The 16,847-nt window shown below is 53.3% G+C and overlaps 1 protein-coding gene across 1 annotated transcript; it reads left to right on the top strand.

The window, feature by feature from the left end:
- The first annotated feature begins 10,666 nt into the window (after positions 1 to 10,666).
- BEAN1 (brain expressed associated with NEDD4 1) lies at positions 10,667 to 16,245 on the top strand. Its single transcript, XM_053666786.1, has 3 exons — positions 10,667 to 10,979; positions 14,812 to 14,956; positions 15,993 to 16,245. Exons 1-3 carry the CDS (start codon positions 10,667 to 10,669, stop codon positions 16,243 to 16,245), a joined length of 711 nt encoding a protein of 236 aa, XP_053522761.1.
- Positions 16,246 to 16,847: the final 602 nt, after the last annotated feature.

Raw genomic sequence — 16,847 nt, 5'->3', positions numbered from 1 at the left:
CGGCCAAGGTGGGTAATTTTACGTTGAATGGCAGTCTTTTTAAAGAGTTTTTGACGGTTACTGAAATTTCAGGTTTTAGGTGCAATGAAATTTAAAGGAGTGCTCATATAACAATTTAAACTGGTTTAAAACATCTATTTTTCTCAAGTTAGAAAGTTACCTCCGACACCTTAAAATATCGACACTGTTCTCACCAGTCTAAGGACCGTGGTAGTGCTTGTGTCTACCACAAATGCACGTGCACAGTACGGCAACGCTCCCTGAGCAACGGAACTGCAGTGCTATGGCAACGCCCCCTTGTTGCCCCCGTGGGGAAGAGTGACCAATCAGCGCTGTGCCATTTCAGCACACCTACCCAGCGTTGAGGCCAATCACTTAAAACAACGTGACTATCAGACTTCCAGACAATATGCCATTAATAATTGAGTTCGCAGATTCAGAAATCTGTGGAGTATTCTTTGAATTCTTTAAAAATATAAATTATATTGAGCATTAAATAAAAACACTGCGCTCAACAGTATAACCACGGTAGTGGCTGAACTTCAGTAGTTGGTTTAACAGATGTTTAAAGATCAGTTTCTGCTCAGTCTGAACCCATTCTCCTGAGGCAGGGTGTTTCGAGTGCACAGGAATGAAAGGCCCAGCTCTACACTCCCTTGGCTCAGCGCCAGAGCCACGGGGATGGCAAGCTGATGAAATATGCAAAGGAGAAAGGTGTGCAGGAGCATTTTCCTCTTCGTTCAACACTGGCTTTGACTTGGAGTCAAGTGCAAAAATATGATAAAAACTGAAGGAGGATTCGTTTTTGAGTTTGATTCAGTAACTATGAACTACACTTCCACTGCAAAAATCTTGGCAAAATTGGAAGTACTAGAGCTATCCCAACCCGGAAACGCAGGTAACCGAGGTGCCGAGGTCAGAGGCTCTGGGATGTCCTTCTCAGGATCCTGATGGAGGTAAATAAAAGGCCCAGGGCTGGGGCTGGTTTGGGTCCCAAGACAACTCAAGGCTTCAAAGTAATCTTGGGGGTCGAGGAGATAAAGGGCTTGACCCTCAACACCCCATCATGTTTTTAGGAATCCATGGTCCATGAACTGCAGGCTGAGAAACTGTTCTAAAGCTGCGGGGTTCGGGGGGATAGTGATAGTCGGTTGAGATCATCAGGATTTACCACGGCCAGGAAATACAGCAGCTCCCCCTTCTCTGCAGGAGACATTTGAAGGACTCCGCCAGACGCCCGAAACCACAGACAGTGCCAAACCCTATTTATACTGTATTTTTCCTATACACACAAACATCTTATGGCTACTCTTTAACATATTTGAATTGCTGACATCATTGCACTTGTGCTTTGGGGCCATTATTAAGTAAAATAAGGATAGTTGGCCACGAGCACTGCTGTGGCTGTCGCTCTGATAACCTGGACGGCCACTGAGTGACTAGGGAGCAGGGGGCATACACAGTCCAGAGACACTCGACAAAGGATGACTCACATCCTGGGTAGAACAAAGCAGGATGGGATTTCCCTGTCCAGTATGGCATACAATTTAGAACTTACACTTGCTTATTTTTGGAATTTTACATTTAATATCTTGGACTGCTGTTGACTAAACTGCAGAAAAGAGGGGGATTCCTGTATCTACCTTTGCCTAGTCTACTAGTTTTCTCATCTTGCCTGGTAAAGTGACATATTATATTAATAGCTTTCCTGCTCTTTAAACTGTCCTTGCATTCCTAGAATAAGCCCTCTCTCCTTATGTTATATTATTTTAATACTCTGCTGCTCTGGTGCTGGTTTCTCATACATGCTTAATAATTCTTGGAGTTGAGGGGACCTCTTTGGAGGGAGAGACAAAATCCTATTGCCTTTAACGTGTTCCAGAATCAGAACCCATGAAAGAAAAAGCCAATACAAAACTCGAGGAAGAGAGTACTCGGGGAGGGGTGCTCAGCCATGGGGGCCCAAGAATATAGCTCTAGGCTAGTCTAGTTTGTGATAACTTTCAGCATTCATGAATTTAACATTTCCTTTATTCATGCACAGACTGGAAAGCTCATGTTGTAAATGCTCATTTTGCTAAGCCATGACTTTGCATCTCATAAGCAAGCTGAGATGTGGGAGCTTGATGGGCAAGCCCGGCCCCTCACTATCTGCTCCTCAACACAATTCCACTATTTCTTACTCTTCGAGCATGCACGGTGACTCTGCTAGTGCTGTAAAAAATCTGTGTTCTTTGTAGAAAATAGCTTAAAAGCCAACTCTAGGTGTGATGGAAGAGAAGAGAAAATGAGGAGGTCAGGGTTAGCGATGATTCTAGCAAGAAAATGAGAGTTTGGTGTGGGTTCAAGTGGAAAGTCTAATTCTGCCATGGCTTCACTCTATAATGTCAGCCAGTTCACCATTTCCTCTGTAGAAAGAGGGAAAAGTGGCTGATGACCCTGTTTCAGTGAGTTTCCTAGATAATAAATTGTTCATCAAACCAGAGATAAAAGCTTAGTGAATGATAACAGGATGAGCAGGAAATTTGGATATGCAGAGGTCTGTGTGAGTTAATTTGGGTGGGTTTATTTAAGTGGCAGAATGTATCTCAGTGGTGGAATAATCACCTTTCATTGTCCATTTATAGAATCAGGAAGGGCCTGGGAGTGCTCGCTTACATTTTCCCAGTTACATTTTAAGGCGGTGGCTGCAAGGCTTCTGTCTGGGAGTGAAGCACTCTGCTGTTAACTCTGATACATAAAACAGATAAAAGCAGGGCCACTCTCCATGAAGCGAGAGGAGGGAGCTTCATGTTTTACGCAGGCTTTCCCTCTCAGTGCTGGGGCGCCTGTGTGGAACCTCTTGCCTTCTGCAGTTTGAGAGGTTCATTTCAGTCTGATTCATAACCAGGTTCCCAATGTCTAGGACTGTGTGCAGGCATGGAGTAACCAGTTGGTTAGTACTAGTGAGTGGATGGGTGGATTGTTGGATGCATGGATGGATGGACAGATGGGTGGATGAATGGATGGAAAGATGATTGAATATATGGGTGGATAGATTAATGGATGGATGATTGAATGGGTGGGTGGGTGGATGGGTGGGTGGGTGGATGGATGGATGACTGGACAGATGATGGATAGATGGATGGATGCATTCATGGATGATTGGATGTATTGATTGATGAATGGATGGATGGATGGATGACTGGGTGAATGATGAATAGATGGGTGGATGGCTTATTGAATATATGAGTGGATAGGTGATTGATTGGATGGATGGATGGATGGATGGATGGATGGATGGATGGATGGATGGATGGATGGATAGATGAAGGGGAGGGGAGGGGAGGGGAGGGAAGGGAGGGATGGAGGGAGGATGAATGATGAGTGGATTCTCAATTGATGTCTAGTTAGATAAATACCTGGGAGGGTAGATGATTGGTTAGATGAATGAACATATGGAGAATTGATTAACAGGTGGACGACTTCACATTCCAATCATCCTTTCCACTATAATCTGCCCCACTCACAACACAAGTAATGGCCAAGTAAAAGGTATCAGTCAACCCTGACATGACATTAGACCCCTTACAGAGATGCATCCCCACTGTAAGAAGAATCCTGAACACCAAGAAGCCTTTTCCTCACCCCCCTAATCCCAATGTTCAGCAGCCACCAAAGTGACATCCCAGAGTCTCACCCCAGGAGCACCTCCCCCTTTCTCCTGAACTCAGCCCTCTGTGCTCCTGCCCATGGAACTTCTTCCTCCCTGTCATCTTGTCCTGCTGGTTTGTCCTTCAAGACCCAGCCCCCACTGGTAGATGTCCCAGCCCCCAGCACTCTGATCTGTCTTCATCACAGTCTCCTTATGGTCGGAGGACAGATATCAGCAGGTATGCTGAGAGGTCACCCAAAAGAGCAGGCAAGGAGACTAAGTGCCCAAGCAAGTGAGCCTGCCCTCCCACGCCCCTGCCTCCGCCCCTCTCCACACCCCCCCTGGGAGGCTGGGACCAGCCAGTGGCGAGCAGAGAAAGACAGTGCTGAATCTTATCCCCCACATACCCTCCAGTGACTTCACAGCCACATCCTGGCAGTTTCCATAGCGGAATAAGAAGTGCACTGCTGATACCAGATTTGCCAGGAAAGTGACAGATGTCTTCAGAATTTTTTTGTGACAGGAGCCATTGGTCAGATCCGAGTGCTTGGCCCCTTTCTCCCTCTAACCAGTGTTTCGTAGGGAGTGGACAGGAGCGGATATTTCCCCCCCTCTGTCAGTGCCCTCGGGCAGCTTCTGGCTGTAGATAGCCCTTCCCTCGTGTGCAGAGTGACTGTGGAGCTGCCTGCATGCTGCACTCAGCAAGGACTTGGTGATGATGGCCGGCCTCAGTCCCGCCTGTTCCCCAGGTTTCCTAGACGGAAAGCAGCCCAGACCCTTTCCCCCCACACACAGGCCTGCATCTCAATGCCTCCACTCACAGCCCCCAGGTTCTCCTGGCTCCCCCCTCCCCTCCCCACTTAAACCTGTTTATCTGCTCTGGAGGGAGAATGACTCCAGTGTAAGTATCTCTTCAGACAGACAGTGAACATTCAGAAAGGGCAGAGGACGTGCCCAAGGTCACTTGGTGAGGGAGTGCTAGAACCAGAACCAGAAACCAGTTCTCCTAGCTCCACCCCCAACCCCATCCTGCTTGGGTTCAAATCCCTGATCTGCTACAAAACTAGGGTGGAGACCCTCGAAAAAGCTTCCTCGCTGCTCTGCCTCCACCCTGGCCCCCATTCTGCAGCCAGAGGGCTGTCCTAAAATACTCTGACCACACCCTCCCTGTCTCCTCTTTGCCCTTGGGATAAGAACAATCTCTGTCTCTCTTTTAATTTATTGATGAGAGAGAGAGATTTGCTGTTCCACCCATCCACGCATTCACTGGTTGCTTCCTGCATGTGCGCTGATCAGGGATTGGACCCATAACCCTGGCATATCAGGATGATTCTCTGACCAACTGAGCTACCCAGCCAGGGCAAGGAGAATCTCTCTCTCTCTTTTAAATCCTCACCTGAGGATATATTTATTGACAAGAGAGAGAGAGAGAGGAGGGAGAATCATCGACTGGTTGCCCCCCCACACACACACACCCGACTGGGGGTGGGAACTGCAACCTTGCTGGTGTGTGTGTGTGTGTGGTGCGGGGGGGACAACGCTCCAACCAGCTGAGCTGCCCAGCCAGGGCAGCAAGTACAGTCTCTTATCTGACCTTCAAGACCCCTCATGGTCTGGTGCCTGCCAGCCCCTCAAAACACAGCCCCTGCCAGTCTTCCCTTCAGCCCCCATCACTCCCCTGATTTCTCAAAAGCAGAGCCTTCGTCAGGACTCCAAGCTTCTCCTATGCTGGAATTTTCCACACTGACTTACCATTGATCTGGTGCCCACTCCAGACCCAGACACCTCAGTTAAGACCTGGTACACTCTCCTGGGTGGAAGCATCTACCCCACCCCAACAGTCTGCCAGTATTTGTGGATCCCGTGGCTGGGCTGGGTGGGAAGTGAGTGACAGGTGGAAGGAAGGGCCAGTGGGTGAGTGAGAAGGACTGAGAGCCGCTCATTCGCTCTCCTGAGGACATACTTGGGCACACTGAGATGCTGACTTAACCTTGTGCAATTCAAATGGCTCCTGAGCTTCCTTTCTCTGCTGGCCCTGGGGAGACGGGGACACAAGACAGAGAGGACATGAGCCCTGCCCTACAGGGCTCTCAGTGCATATGGAACCACAGGAGTTAAAGAGGGCAGGCTCGGGAATTGCACAGAGCGAGCTGGATCTAAATTCTGGCTCCATCACTTCAGCTCTGTGCCTCAGCTTACCCACCTGTACAATGGGGGAGAGCCAATAACTATCTCTCAGGTTGCTGTGAGGATTAAATGAGACTGATGTGCATGTGCAGGGTTTACAGTCTGACTGGTGTGTACAGATATTCAGTCAGTGAGAACTCCATTATCGTCATTGTTCATCTTTGCAGAAATCACCGAGGGCCTCTTCCCCACAATCCCAGTACCTCTAGAATGGACACAGTGGGAGGAGACACACAGTATGGGGCCCGCCCCCTCCCCAGCCCTGGACAGTTAGTGCCTCCTCCCCGTGTACCTGCCCAGTCACACGAACTCCCCTTCCCTGGCATCTTGGTGTCTCATCGGCAATGTGCAGCTGTTGATACACCTTTATCCAAGTCAGCTATAGATCACAGCCAGTTCTGACCCCATATAAAGTGGCCTAGAAGAAGCAAAGCATCATTTTAGGGATTGGAGCATTCTACTTTAGCAACATCCAAAATACACATGCTCCCAGCTCACAGTGCCTGGTAGCCACAGAGCAGCATCTTGGCTAAAGAGCATGGGGCTTCAACGGCCCATGAACCCGATCACTTTCTCTGGGCTGTGTGACCTTCAGAAAGTTACTCAGCCTCTCTGAGGCTCAGTGTCCCCATCTGTTAATTGGGGATTCCAATACAGGTTATCATGAGCATTAAATAAGACAATACAGTGTGTGACAAGTACCATGCATGGTGCGGGACACGCCACGGGTGTTCAGAAGTGTTAGCTACTCATGCCGGTGTATGGAGAGGAGTGGAACCGCAGGGAAGAGCTAGTATTTTGAGGTGCAGTCTCCTCTTGATCATGGGCACCTTCATAGAAGAGGCCTGGAAAGAATGCCCAGAACAGAGGCAAAGCTTGCTTCCTCCTGTCCTGGCTGCAGCTGGTGCAGGGGGGACAGGGAGACAGAGAAGTGGGACAGAGGCTGTCACTATTTACCTTGTTGGGAAAACAGGCCCTGCATTTGGAAATTGGGAGAGTTTCCCTCATAATTTAAAGCAGCACCTACGTCTGCTGGGTACAGTGACAAGATTAATTTCCCAATTGGCCACACAGTTGGACACCTGCAGGCGCGGGTGATGCTGCCTCCATACCTGGCTGATAATTAGCCTAGAAGGTAAGGCACTCATGAGCTGTTGGGGCAGATGCAAGGAAGGGCATCTTTAAGATGTCCCCAAGGGGCTGGCCCCTGGGGTCAGGCTCTGTGTGCTGATGCAAGTACACGCAGGGCAGGCACGCGTACACACAGCCGACCCTTGACTTTCACTCCAGGCACCTGAAGCCTTGACGAGGCTGAGTCTCCGGCAGCACTTCCGCCTTGGATCATGGGGAGGTCAGTGTGTGTCCCAATCCATTGCTCACTCATGACACAGGACAGTCCAGAGCCCCACAGCAGTGTGGACCCCATATACTCGGACCCTCCCCTAGGAGGACTGATGTCTCTCACACTCCCAAGCCCTGCTCTTGTCTTCCCAGGTGAGAGGCCACATGGCAGAGAGGAAGAAGGTGACACTGGTCTGTTAGCCAGCTGGTCTGTGACTTATTAGAAAGAATACAGTGACCACTGACAGAGTAGGCCAAACCAAAGCCCTGGCCATTGGCTCAGGGGTGGTAGCATGGAGGACTGTGGTCACACCAGACGAGCGGTGGCCCAAAGCTCCATTTCATGACCAGTACAATCGCCGTGTGGAGTGCTGTGTTGAAAAGAATGCTGAGGCTGCCTCCCGGGCCAAACGGGAAAGGGAACCATCGTCAATTCGAAATGCCTGCCATTGGCTTAGTCTTAGGAAGTGACCCAGGCATGCTACACAGTCACCAGCCAAGGGTCGGGTATGTCCTAAGTCAAGGTCAGGCTGGACAATTTAAACTGATCCCTTTTGCTGGGGAGAAAGAGAAGGAGGAGAAGCCTCACTGCACCACCTGTCACCTGTGGTTCTTGAAGGAAAATGGAAAACTTCAGCTGACAGCCAAGTCAATAAAAAGGAGAAGCCAGCACTTAAAAACTCAAGCAGTTACAACCTGTCAAAAAGCAGAGAAGGAACCAAATTTTATACCTCAATGAAAATGGGATAGTAAAGTCTCCAACTATTATTGCTGTATTTTCTATTTCTCTCTTCAACTTGTCAGTCTCAACTTTATGTATTTTGGGAACCTTGTTATTAGGTGCATATAAGTTTATAATTGTTATAACTTGTTCACAGATTGACCCTTTTATCATTATAAAATGTCCCTCTTATCTCTAATGACACTTCTGTTTTAAAGTTCTTCTTTTCTAATAGTAGTATAGCCATTCCAGCTTTCTTGTGGTTGCTATTTGCATGGTATATCTTCTTCCATCCTTTTATTTTCAACCTATTTTTGTGTCTTTGGTTCTCAAGTATAAGGTTCCTATAGATAGTATACAGTTGTATCTTGCTTTTTAGCCAGTTTAGCAATCTCTGCCTTTTGAATGGATTAACTTCAATTCATATTTAATGTTATGACCGGCATATTAGGATTTACATTTGCCATTTTACTTTTTGTCTTCTGTGTGTCTCTTATCTTTTTTTGTTCCTCTACTTTTCCTTTTTGCTCTAAGTAAATATTTTCTACTGTAATATATTAATTTTTTAATGATTTTTTTACTGTATGTATTTCCTTAGTTATTGCTCTAGGGCCTTGTATATACATATAAATGTATCACAATCTACTTCATACTTACACTAAATTAACTCCCATGAGAAATTACTCCAGTTACTCAGCTATGACTCTATTCCCTCTTCCCCCTTTTTGCGTTGCTATTGTTTTACATTAGAGACCTTCTTTTCCAGCTCCTTGGGATTTAATGAAGAGACCATGGCCCAGAGAGAGCCTGCTTAGCCATGTACTAGTTTGGCATTTAGTAGCTTTGAACCTCAGTGTCCTCATCTATAAAATGGGGAGAACTGTAGGAACACAGGATTGAAGGATGCAGTAAGCTCTAAGCACAGAGCCTGCCCGTAGCAGGGGCTCTGAAAACATTGGTCTGTGTTTGGCTCGCAAGGAATCCCAGAAATCCGTGTTCCCCGGCATCCTCACAGCAGAGAGTCAGGAAGCATGTTTACCCAGCCAAAGCCATGGGGAGCTTCCTGTCCCCAGTACGTGCCCCTGCAGGGCAGCAGCTTACAATGAACTTCAGCAAGCAAAGGCTAGGACCCCGAGCTAGGAGTACACACTGGCCCGGAGAGCAGGACCTGCAGGCCAACCCCTCCTAGGAAAGTCAGGATGCTGCGAGAGCCACCTGCACGGGCCAGAACTGCTGGCAGGGTGTGCTCACAGCCCAGGATAAGGCCCAAGTTCATGCTTCGTCCACCTGTCCCTGCCATGGTCCCAGTGTGCAGTAGGCTTCTGGAGGAAGGGATAGGAAGGGATGGAAGGGGAGAGGTGGCAACAGCTGGTTGTCTAGACTCTGCTTAGCTAAGTCCAGGCCCTCATCTGGGAAAAAAGCCCTCCTCCAGCTACCCAGGCAGGTGACCATCCAAATTCTGCTTGATTACCACCCAAGACAGAAACCTCATTCCCCTGAGACAGTGCAGGCCTCCTTGCCATTTCTCCACCTGACCTCAAGTCTGAAGCCACCCACTCAGTAGAGGGCGTGGGCACCCTTAGTGAGCCTTGGTCAGTGTGGAGTTTGAGGTGCAGACAGCAACCACACAGCGGCCCTGGAAACCACACATAATCACATGCAACAGGGATGTACACACGGGCTCTCGGAGGACAGACAGGGGACCCCTGTCAGAACAGGGCCCAGGAGTGCCTGCCCCCGATCTGTGGCTCACTGAGTGTCTGACGCTGGCTCCCTACGGCCAGACTGGGCGAGCAGCCACAAGAAGGGCTCGTGCCGAGGGCAGTGAGTGAGCACTGGACTCTGAGGCTTGGGCCCGAGTTCTAGCATGACTCAGCCACGGAGTAACTGGGTGACTGGGGGCTGGTCATTTACCAGCAAACCTCAGTCTACACATCTGCAAAAGGGGAAACCTCACCCCCGCCCAGCTGAAGCACAGAGAATTAAGTGGCACTCCAAGGCGCTCACTACCAAGGGGCTGGCCATCCCTGAGCAAGGCAGCAGGGGCCCCTCCGGGTGCCTCTAATCCCCACCCCAGACCCGAGCACCCCACCAGTCTGTCCGGTGGTATCACAGGAGCTTCCTTCTCTAGGACCGTCAAACACCCAGCTGTTCATCCTGGAGGAGGATCTTGCATCTCCCCATGTTCCGCCCCTCCACACCCCTTCCTAGAAGTCCCCTCCCACCTCTGTGCCTTTGTCTCCATCTTCCTCTGCCCAGAATGCCTCCCAGCCTCACTTCCTCCAGGAAGCCTTCCCTGATCTGATCCAACCCCCTGCCACCGCATGTCTGGGTCAGCAGACGCCCACAGCCCAGACCTGCCTGATTTCCCTGGAGTTCCCCGGGTCGGTTTCACACCTGAGGCAGAAGACCATTGTTGGAGGCCAGCAAAGTTGGTCCTCATGCTTCATCTTCCTGTGCATCCCCCACCCCTTCCCAAGACCTTGCTAAGCCATGCTGACCTTTTAACTTTGTGTCTCGGTGGAGTGGAGTCCTTGTCTAGCATTGAGTCTTGCGTTTTATTTGCTGTGTGACCATGGGCAAGTCCATTGCCCTCTCTAAGCCAAATGTTAGTTGAGCTTCCAGACCAGAGGAGAGAAGGTGAGGAGGGGAGGTCAGATCCTGTTACCAAAGGCTCCTTCAGGCAGTGGGGTGAGGTGTCGTGTCCCTGCTCCCTGGCAGGAGCAGCCAAGAGAGAGCCCCTGGTCCTGACCTCAGAGTAGGCTCCACAGAGTTAGGGATGGATGACGCACGGGGCAGCAGGCACAGAGGAGGAAGGTGCGTGGCGGGCTCCGCCCCCCGTTCGGCAACCTCAGCGTCCTCTCTCTTCGCTCCCGATAGACCGCCACAACCGCACCGGCCACTCCCACCACACCCTCCCGGAGAGCTCGGACTACGGCAGCATGCTTGTGTCTCCCGTGTTGGTGGCCTGCGTGGTCATAGGCATGGTCATCGCCATCTCCTGCGTCACCATCATCGTGGGCAGCCTCTGCTGGGGCAGTCAGGGCGGGGCCCAGCAGTCCCGCCACCGCCGCAGAGAGTTCGAGGACAGCCAAGGTGAGCGGCTGTCCACCTCCTGGCCAGCGCTCCTGTCCAATTGTGACCGCAACCCTGGAGGCATCAGGGAGGTGGCTGCTCTGCCACGGGAGGGGGATGGTGGTCGGGGAAGGCATCCTCGCAGGCTGAGGTGGTCAGGAGAGGCCCGGGTGTCCGCCAAGGGCAGGGCTGAAGGTCAGAGGAAAGGCAGGTGGCTGCTCAGTGGCCCCAGGCACTGTGGGTCCAGGCTGTGCTGACAGCTCATCCAGATGGTGCCTGGGTGGAGGGATGGGTGGAGAAAGGCATAGGGGTGGGACGGGGAGATAATTTGGTAGGGGGATGAGGAGCGAATTGGGGGAGAGGATGGGATGGGTGAGTGGGTGGATTAGCAGATGGATGGAGAGAGGGATGAGTGGGTGGGACGAGGATGGATAGCTAAGTGGGCGATGGAAGCACAGGTGAATGGAGAGGTGGATGGGAGGCTGCACGGGGGTAGATGTGTGGGTTGGGTGGGATGCGTAAGTGGGTGGATAGATGGGAGGGGCGGGTGGGCAGGTGGAAAGATGGGCAGGCAGGGAACGGGAACGACAGGTGTCGGAGGGGGCAAGTGAATAAGTGGATGGAATGAATGAGGGTGGATGAATCTATCTCCAGAGAGCCTGCAAAGTGCGAGCAGAACTGGCCTGAGACTTGCCCAGTTACAGGAAGCACCCTTGGTGGTGGCTAACTCTTGGGCTGACCAGTCCCGGAAGTGTCCATCTGCTCAGTATGCCCCAACTTTTTACAGAATGCAGCTGCCTGGCTGTTTCATTCTTGGAAGGGGCCAGTTATGTAGAAGCTCAGACACCCTTCCGTGGCAGGGAAGGGTTTGCCCTGAGGCCTGAGGTGGCTTCTGCCTGAGACAGGGGGAAAGAAAAGCAGGTCTGTGTAGTCGCCTAACTCCAGGGGGCGCCATTCACACCGCAGATTAAGTGCTTTGCAGGCTCCAGAGCCTAGGCAGGGCCCCAGGGTCTTCCCCGGGCGGGACAGAAAGAGCGCCTCCTTCATGCCCCTTCCCACCTCTGCACCTGTGCAAATGCCCTTCCCTCTGCCTGGGCTGCCATTCCCCAATCTTCCCCAACAGACAAAAGCCCACTTGTTCTTCCAGGCCCAGCCCAAATGCCATCTCCTTTTGGAATCTTCTCAAACCCTCCCAGGTTGGGCGGACTCCCCTCACCCTGTCCTGTCCTGGCATCACACCTCCCCCTCCCCCAATGCCCCTGGCATGGGGTGACTGTGTCGCGCACTGCCAGCCGGGCCTCACAGAGCTCCCCTCCAGCGGGGACCCCCGCCCAGCAGGACGCAGCCCAGAGAGGGCGTTCTGTGGGCAAGGAAAGGAACCTCCTTGTTCCATCCTCACTGCGGGAACTCTGTCAGCCCGTTTTAAAGATGGGAAAACTGAAGCAACATGTCGAACAGCCTGGAAGTCCCCAAGCCTGAGCCTGGGCGAGGGGTCCACAGTAGTTCCCAGCTGAAGTTTGAGAGCTCAACATTGGCCTTGAGGAGAGAGATGGACCTGGGGGTAGGCCAGTCCCTCCTGAGTCTATGGTGGGGCCCCAGGGCCATTGCCTCATGAGCGAGGCCCTCGTCCCTGACCTCCAGGAGAGACAGAGGGGCAGGCGGTCACAGCCAGGCCCAGCCTGGGGTCAGGCCTTTGCTACTCCATGCTGACTCTTAGCAGCCCGCATCCCTGTCGCCACAGGGACCCCTCATTGGCTTCTCACCTTCCTTGCCACTTCTGGTCTCAGAGCAACTTTGGCACTTCCCTGGGGCCACAGTGGGGAGCCTGGGGGTGCGATGCCCCTCACACCTTCCTCCAGTCTTCTGGGGATGCACAGGGAGGGGGGCTGCTGGGAGCCTTGCAAAGATGCCGGGGAAGAAAGGAAAAACACACCTCGCAGCTGTGGGGAGAGCACCGCCGCGGCAGAGCACTGATGAGTGCTGGCCTGCGGGCACTGGGGACCCTTGCGTCCCAAACACACCCTTCCCCTGGCTCCAGGGACTGGTTCTCCCAGTCTCTCTCCTACTGCTCTGACTTTTTGGTGGGTCCCTGTTGTCCGAGGAAAAGAGAATCAAGGTCCCTCAGAGCCAGACCCACGGCCCCGGGTCCCCTCTGTGTGCCCACAGGCAGCTTCAGGCACACACACACCCCCCCACCCCCCCACCCCCGTCACCCCTGCAGCAGCCCCACCTCAGCTGCAGCCCCTGAGCCTGGCTGTCCCTGAGACAGTCTCCCCCGAGGTCCTAAAGCCACCCCACAGCCAGTGTCCAAGATGGACTTCACCTTCCACGCATACTGGGAAGTTGCTTACCCTCTGTGTGCCTAAAGTGAGCCCTCTATAAACTGTATACACAGGACCCACTCCCAGAAGTTACTGTGAGGATTAAATTAGACAGTACTGGCAAACGAGTAAGTACTCAATAAACGTTAACAATTTTCCTTATCTTTCTCCTGAGAAAGCTCACTCCCAGGCCACCTGACTAATGCTGGCACCCCCACCTGCCAGCCGCCAGCCAGGTACCCCCAAGGTATTCTCCACAGGCACCCAAAGTGACGGAGCTGAGACCACTTCCGTCCTCTGCTCAACCTCGTCCATGGCACCCGTGCCCTCAGTACAAAGGGGGCCCTGTCTGCTTGCCCACGGGGCCCTTCCGCAGTCTGGGCAGCATAGAGAGCAAGGTCGATCAATGTTCGAGTGTGAATGAATGAATGAATGAATGAATGAAACCATGTCTCCAGAAGATGGAAAGAACTTGAGCGTCCGGAGACAGCCCTGGTGGCTGACCCTCTCACCTGCTGGGGGTTTAGAACAAGTGACTTCCCTGTCCTCTTCCTCCCCTGAAAGAAGAGGGTGGTCACAGTGCCTCTCTCACAAGGTCCCGAGGCAAGAGCCCAGGAAGCACTTACAGAAGCAAAGTCCTCTTCCCTGTCTCCTGGGCCTGTCAAGGATGTTAACCTTGGATTTGGGTTAGAAACTGAGGGATTTAATATTGGTAACGGAGGGGTTGGGAAGAGTTCACCTTCAATGAGGTGGACAGAGAACTTCCAGGGGCCTGGACCACTTGGGTTCATGCTGATACAGAAGTCAGGAAAGGAGAGGGGTTAAAAAAATTGGGGAGATCAAGTGGGGAAGGCAGGGGGGTTCCTTTCCAGCTGGTCCTCAGGAGCACTTCCTGGCTGGACGCTTGGGACTGAGTTAGGTCATCTCAGGATTGGGGTCTGAGCCAAGTGAGCCCCTCAGAGCAGCCTTCGTTTCCCCAAGTTGCCCAGCCTCTGGGAGAGCTGAGAAAAGCAGTCCAAGGAGAAAGGTGCACAGCAATGTGGGTGAGGTTTGGCCAGCGAGGGGTCCTCCCCTGGCAACACAGGCAGGGACCGGACCCCTGTACCAGAGCCTAGCGGCCCTGGATGCCCTCACCCTATTGTTTCCTGCTCACCTCTTCCCCTGGCTAAGTCCTAGACAAGACTCAGCTCTGGGAGCTCCTCCTCCAGGACGCCCTCCCTGACTTCCCACCGCCTCAGTACTATGTCTATCAAAGCTCATGACACACTGCTCAGTACTGGGGCCCCCAGGCAGACTGCCCACCACCCTGGGAGCTTCCCCAGGGCAGGGCCAGCTCCGCTCCCTCTCTGGGACCCCACGCCCAGCTTAGTGTTGGTGCTCGCACTCTGGGGCTGCCACTGAGGGGAACCTGTGCTTGGTGAGGAGTGGGATAGTGAGTCAGGGAGGTCAGCGTCTCTGGGGCCTCGGGTAAACAGGTGAGGACTCTTTCCGGCCCCAGCCTGAGGTCCAGGACGAATGTCTGTGCCCTGCAGACTCGGAGGAGTCCTCGTACTCGAGCCACGGGGCGCACAACGCCTGCAGCCTTGGGGGGGAGTGGCCCCCACCCACGGACCTGAGCCCTGGTGAGGAGGCCAACGCCATGGTGCTCCGGGAACTGTACACAGATTCTCCCCCCTGGTAAGGAGAACTCGTGCGGGGGAGACAGGTGTGAGAGGGTGGGCCCTGGGCACAAATGTCCCCCTGTGGGAAACAGCAACACCTTTCTAAATGGTACAAATGCAGAAAACAGCTGCGCAGAGGGTGTGACCACCTCCTCACCCCTCCTGACGAAGAAGAGCCCTGGCAGGCAGGGCTTGACCCAGTGGATATCCCACGAGACACTCAAAAAAAGACAGAAAAAAGCTCAGTTCCTTCAGGCTGGGGAGAAGGGGTGGGGCGGAGCATCCACCCGGCTCCTTAGTACATGCCCCCAAAGCCCAAGTCACATCCACTGGGACAGGGTCACTGTGTCCAAACTGCACTCGGGGCCATCAGGTGGCCATGTCCCATTGGAGGGCTCTTCTCTGGAGGGACCCTGGGTCCTCTCCACTAGCCACCCTCGGCAGACCGCCACCAGTCAGGACCCAAAGAAAGAAGAGGGGTCAGGGCCCCATCACTTTCCCACCAGGAGACCCTGGGGCCCAGCAACCACCCAGGTCCTCCCCATCAGCTGGTCACCTTTTCCCTCCACCCCCAGAGGTAGTGGGAGAGGCAGCGCAGTTGCCCCCCGCCCAGACTACAGGACGCTCCTTAGCCCTGCACTTGTGGGTTCAGAGGGGCCCAGGGACTCCCTCCTACACCTAGAAGGGCCACTTTGGAGCGACTTGAGACCAGGGTTGCTCCCACCAGCACAACCCACACCCTGCCCAGCCTGGGAGGTGCTCCGCCCACAGCAGCTACTGCCATTCTGAGCAATCAGAGACCCGGCGTTTGGCGACCCAACTTCACATGGAACGCTGCGGCTGAGTCAGGACCCAAATCTAGGTCTCAGTGGTTCTGTGGTGCCCGTCCCTGGGGATTAGGTGGGTTTCACTGGAGCCATCATGACGGAGGCCTGACTGGTCCATTGCCGGGGTGGTTTGTGAACTCAGAAGGCTCTCAGCTCTTGGGGAAAGGCCCCACACTGCCCGCAAGGCTGGGTTCCACGGGCCTGAGGGAGCCCCTTCTCTTGCAGTTACGAAGAGTGTACGGGGCCAGGAGCCACTCAGAGGTACCTCCCCACGGACGCGCCTCCACCCTACTTGCTGACCGACACCAACCCTGGTAGCTACCAGCAGGGGCAGAGTGGCCCCCGCACCATCTCCGTGGACGCCCTGCCCACTTACGAGGCTGCATGTGAGATCCACCCTCCGTCGGGCCTGCTGCCACTGCCAGGCCCGGAGCCAGGGCCACAGAGCCCCCCAGGCTCACCGGAGAGGGTTGTGTGAACGCCAGCAGGCCATGTCCTGCCAGTCCCTGAGGGCTGAGCAAGACCTTTCAGGCACACAGGAGAGCACGTGCATGCACACACGCACATACATGCACACACATACACTGCACTCCCACAGACACACATGTACACACACATGGCACACAGACACAGAAACTGACACACCCTTGTGTACATACACATCCAGACATGCCCCAGGTGTGCAGACGTGTGCACACAGATCCCCCCACGCACACATCTATACAAATCCATCTGTGAGGTTTCATTGAAAATGAAGCTCCGACTTGTAGACGGTGCTGGGAAGAGAGGTGGAGAAGGGATTCAGGCTTGCTCCCCCTCTCCCCGGGCCTGTTTGCTCCTGCTCTCATCTGGCAGGCTGTGCTCAAACTCTGACTCTGTCTCCAGAAATAGCTAGACCTCCCCAGGTCAGCTGCCTGCCCCCAGCTTTTCAAGAGCAATGTGTTTCCACCCCCCGGTTGGTGGGATAGGCCTCGGTGAGGCTCAGCTACGTGCTGAACCTCTCCGTCAAGTACAGAAGAAACACGTCAGCACCCTGCCACTTACAGGGTAAGGGACATGGGCCTGGGGGGCTCAGGCACA

This window comes from Artibeus jamaicensis, unplaced genomic scaffold (genome assembly GCF_021234435.1).
Source record: "Artibeus jamaicensis isolate MK-2021 breed Jamaican fruit bat unplaced genomic scaffold, CSHL_Jam_final contig_464, whole genome shotgun sequence".
Taxonomy (NCBI): Eukaryota; Metazoa; Chordata; class Mammalia; order Chiroptera; family Phyllostomidae; genus Artibeus; species Artibeus jamaicensis.
Note: the sequence above shows the minus strand (reverse complement) of the source record. Positions and strands in the feature narration are given on the sequence as shown.